At 63.4% G+C, this 4,363-nt stretch overlaps 1 protein-coding gene across 1 annotated transcript; it reads right to left on the reverse strand.

Moving 5' to 3' along the window:
- Window positions 1–1,078: 1,078 nt before the first annotated feature.
- TMEM191C (transmembrane protein 191C) lies at window positions 1,079–3,907 on the reverse strand. Its single transcript, XM_034989082.1, has 10 exons — window positions 3,328–3,907; window positions 2,899–3,022; window positions 2,717–2,767; window positions 2,494–2,571; window positions 2,277–2,333; window positions 2,093–2,152; window positions 1,897–1,961; window positions 1,742–1,814; window positions 1,442–1,482; window positions 1,079–1,341 (listed from the first exon to the last, which is right to left on the reverse strand). The coding sequence occupies exons 1-10, from the start codon at window positions 3,480–3,482 to the stop codon at window positions 1,137–1,139; spliced, it is 909 nt and encodes a 302-aa protein (XP_034844973.1). The 5' UTR covers window positions 3,483–3,907; the 3' UTR covers window positions 1,079–1,136.
- Between the last annotated feature and the right edge of the window lie 456 nt (window positions 3,908–4,363).

Here is a 4,363-nt window from a genome sequence, read left to right on the forward strand (position 1 = left end):
CACTGGTCGGCAGGAAGCCTGCTTCTCCCTCTCCCACTCCCCCTGCTTGTGTTCCCTCTCTCGCTGTGTCTACTCTGTCAAACAAATAAAATCTTAAAAAAAATAAAAAATCTAAAAAAAACTAAATAAAAATAAAAGTATTTAACGTATGAGAATATTACGACTCCTAGACAAGAATGGATTTTTTTTTTTTTAGGACACAGCACACGATTCCTAAATTTGATGAAATATATACACAGGATTACATAAACAAATTTAACCCCAAAAGGACTAAAAGAAAAAGTACCTACACATCAATAAGAAAACGATTGTTCGGAGACCACAGCAAAAACCTGTGTGGGGGGGGAGGGTCGATGGGTGTGGATGTGTGTGCACGCGCACCCGCAAAAAGGACACAACACAGAAAAATTTCACTACCAAAAAACGTAAAGAATAAAAGTAGGACAGTATCTGTATTAGACAAAAAAACTCAAGGTTCATCATTTTCACCAAGCAGAACACTTCACCTAAATAAAAAGCCGATTCCCCACGAAGACCGCCGTGGTGAGCGCGCACAGCCAGCAAAGCTGGCACGCCCCGCAAGGGGACCACAGGAGAGGAATGCCCAGGCCGGCGCCCCGAACAACCCGCCCCGAGAAAACCAAAGGATGCTGCGGGGATCTCAACCCCCACGCAGCCGGGCCAGGGGAACCACGGACCTCCACGGAGAAGGCCTGCCCCGACTGCTCCTCTGCCCCCAAGGCTCACTAGCACAGAAAAAGCAAATTTAGCAAAAAGATACTGGCCAACTTCCAAGTTGGCTCTGGTGCGTCAGCAGGGACTGTAGGAAAGGGGCTCCTAGGAGGGCTCCCGGGAAACCCTTGGTGCGAGCCCCCCCCCCCAAGGCGCGGGTGCCGGACGAGGGCGCGCCCTGCTCAGGCCCGAGTCGCGGGCTCCGCCACCGGGCGCCCAGAGCAGCCTCTCCAAATCCAAGAACCGCCCGGAAAGCCCTGCACCCACTGAGCCCGAGGTGCCAGGGCCGCTGGGCCAAGGGACACATGACCCACCCCCGAGAGTCCCCCCTCGGCCTCCACCCAGGCGCCCAGAAACCACACGGGAGACAGAGGTGCAGGCGGCCGCGGCCGGCGTGATGCGCGCTAGGCGGGCAGCAGGCCGCGCGCGCGCAGCTCGAGCAGCGGGGACAGCGTGTAGCGCAGGCGGCGGAAGGCAGCGTCCGAGACAAAGTGCGGGAGTCCCCGGCGGAGGGCGGAGGGGTTCATGAGCGTCAGGTAGAGCAGCGGCAGCGCCAGGACGCCGAGCGGGAGCAAGAGCAGCGTCTGCAGCGCGCCCAGCGCCCACAGCCTGCAGACCCAAGGACCGACGGACAGGCGGCGGGGAGGTGGCGGGTAAGTCGTGGGATGGACCCGAGCCCAGCGCGCCCGCCGCCTGCCACCATGCTCACCTGATGCCCGCCCTGCCAGTGCCGGTGAAAAGCCGCCTCTCCTGCGGAGGGAGGGAACGGCGTCTAGCTCAGCTCCGGGGCGGGGGCGCCACGAGTTCCGGGTCCCTCATGGAGGGGGCGGGAGTCGTAAAGGACCAGAACCCCCCCACCCCACCCCACCCCGAGTGCGGGGCCCGGGGGTCGCGGGTCCGTCGGGGGGGCGGGCCCTCGAGGGGAGGCGGGGCCCCGAGGGGGCGGGTGGCCCGGGGCCGGGGCGGGGCCCGACTCCAGCCCGCCCGCCCAGCCCCGGCCCGCGCTCACACAGTCGGCCTTGGCCACCTCCTCCATGAGCGAGCCCGCGCAGTCCTGCTCCCGGCGAGGCTGGGAGTCGCACCTGCCGGGAAGGGCATCGAGGTGGGCGACCTAACTCGGCCCCACTGGCGCCCCACCTTACCCCACAGTCCTGGCCCCCTTACAGCTCCAGGCCGCCCCGCGAGGCGTCCAGCGCAGCCGCCGCCTCCGTCACCTTTCCCTGCAGCTCCTGGAGGAAGTGGGAGTGAGGCCTCAGGACGGGGGTAGGAGACCCCGGGGGCGGCGGGGGTGGGGGGGGCGCAGCTCGCGGGTTGGAGGGGAGTCGGACGTGAGCGGCTCTCGGGGCGGAGGGGGCGGTACCTGCAGGACTCCGCTCTGCTCCTGAAAGCTGGCCCAGGCCTCCTCCGTCCGCTGCGCGCCCTGGGATGAGGGGAGCCCCGATGAGACTCGAGGTAGCACACCCCTCTCCATCCTCCGGCACCTGCCCAGTCTCCACCCCCACCCGAAGCCGACCTTCTCCCTCGGGCCTCGGCTCTGTCCTCACCTGCCGCAGGCTCTCCGCCTGCTTGGCGTGCTTGGCCTCCACCAGCTCCAGTTGTTTCTTCCGACGGATCCAAGGAATGTCAGGAGTCCAGGACGCCCGGGTCCCCACCCACGCCTCCGCTCTGCCCACCCCCGCCCCTCAGGGAGCCTCCGCGCCCCCACGTTATCATGGCCCCGCCCGCGCCGCCGCTCCGGCCTTGGGGGTCCCACCCAAACACCTGCAACGCCATCAGTTGGGTCCCGAGTTGCTGCTCGGCGCGCTGCTGACTCAGGTGTTCCCCTCCGTAGTAGAAGAGCTAGGGATGGGTTTTGGGAGGGTGGGGTTTGCGGGGCTTCGAGGGGCGGGGAATGTCCTGGGAGGCGGGGACAGGGCGAAAACGGGGGCGAGGACGACAGTAGGACTTCCTAGGGGAAGCTAGAGACCGGGGCCGTCTCCTTTACCTGACTCGACAGCTCTTCCCACTGCTCCTGCAGCTGTCGGTTGTGTTGCTTCTGCGGAGAGGGTCGAGGGAGTCTGTCTGGGCTTCTCGGAGACCCCAGCCTCGCGGCGGGCAGTACTCCATCCAGGGCTCCGCTCCGGTCCTCCCCGGTGGCCCCGCCCCCATCCAGGGCCCCGCCCCCACCAAGTCCTGCTGGTGCTGCTCCGCCGCTTCCAGCAGCCCGCGCGCTCGCTCCACGCGCTCCCGCGCCGCCTCGCGCGCCTCCCCGCGCAGGCTCCGTGCCACCTGGCTTCGCTTCCGCTGCAGGCTGCAGAGGGGAAACTGAGGCGGTGCCACCGCGGGAGGCGGCAGGTGCTCAGGCTCCCGCGGCCCCCGGAAAAGGCCAGCTGCGATGGGGCCGAGGAAGTCCGCGCCGAGGGGCCGCACCCTCCCCTTCGTGGGTGCCCTGAGTAGATCGTCCAGGTCCCGCCGGCCTAGAGCGGAGGTTCGGGCCCGGCGGGGAGGAGTAACCCACCGGCCGGCCGGCGGCTCTGCCCAGGCCCGGGTGCCGCTGCCGTGAGACTGACCCTCGTGCGCCCGCCTCGCCCCCATCCAGCCGCCCTTCCCGCACACCTGCGCTCGCGCTCGCGCAGGTCCTGCAGGCGCCCGGTGAGGCTCTCGCTCTCGGCCTCGAGCCCGCGCACCAGCTCCTCCAGCTCCTGCTTCCGCAGTCGGCCGTCGCGGTTGTCCTTCTGCAGCTGCAGCAGCAGCTCCTGCGTCTCGGCCATGGCTCCAGGGGCTCGGTCCCGCCGCCGCTGCCCGCCTCGGGGATCTGGCCGGCGGCCGACGTCACAATGGGCGGCAGGGGGCGCCCGAGCGCCGGCCCCGAGCCGCGGCGGACGCGAGTCGGGCAGCGCACTTCGTCCCTCACACAAAAAATGTTATGCAGGAGCCAAAATCGGATCAGTAAAAGGTTAATAAAATACTAATTCCTAATGCAGAAAAATGGAGGCATGATTGGTTCCCCGGTATTGAAGATGGCACTTGCAAACTATACCTGAGCGTAGACATCAGTCAAAACTCACTGGATGGAACACTTAAGATCTATGCATTTTATCGTATGTAATTATCTCTCTTAAAAATCCACTTGGGGGGCGCCTGGATGGCTCAGTCGGTGAAGCATGTGTCTTCAGCTTGGGTCGTGATCTCGGGGTCCTGGGATCGAGCCCCGAATTGCGATCCCTACTCAGCGGGGAGTCTGCTTCTCCCTCCCTCTGCTCCTCCCCCACACTTGTGTTCAATCTCTCTCTCTGTGTGAAATAAATAAACTTAAAAAAAAAATCCACTTGGAACAAAAAGACACCATGGACAAATGTTACAAATGGGTGACAGAATAGGAAAAAACCTTTGCAATCTTTGTAATCTGATGATTAGTAACTAGACTATATGGGAAATCCAGGGGCCATCATGAGAAAGACCAAACATCAAAGGGCAAAGGGTCTGATGGGGCATTGCTCAGTGGGGAGACCGTGAATGCCCAGGAGGAGTCTGAAGAGACAGTCTGCATTTTCCGTCAACGAGAGCAGCCAACAGGAAGACGATTGGTTGGCATCAGATATAAGCAATGATGTGGGTGAACAGGAATCCTTGCGCCCTGCTACCAGCACCA

Source organism: Mirounga leonina, unplaced genomic scaffold, assembly GCF_011800145.1.
Source record: "Mirounga leonina isolate KUSES-001 unplaced genomic scaffold, KU_Mleo_1.0 Mir_481, whole genome shotgun sequence".
Classification (NCBI taxonomy): domain Eukaryota; kingdom Metazoa; phylum Chordata; class Mammalia; order Carnivora; family Phocidae; genus Mirounga; species Mirounga leonina.

Bases quoted from the DNA above. Each gene is read 5' to 3' on its own strand.
- TMEM191C (XM_034989082.1), bottom strand. From the start codon at position 3,482: ATGGCCGAGACGCAGGAGCTGCTGCTGCAGCTGCAGAAGGACAACCGC. The intron at 2,334-2,493 runs GTGTTTGGGTGG...ATCCGTCGGAAG, and splicing joins CCCAACTGATGGCGTTGCAG to AAACAACTGGAGCTGGTGGA. The intron at 2,153-2,276 runs GTGAGGACAGAG...CCCTCATCCCAG, and splicing joins AGGCGGAGAGCCTGCGGCAG to GGCGCGCAGCGGACGGAGGA.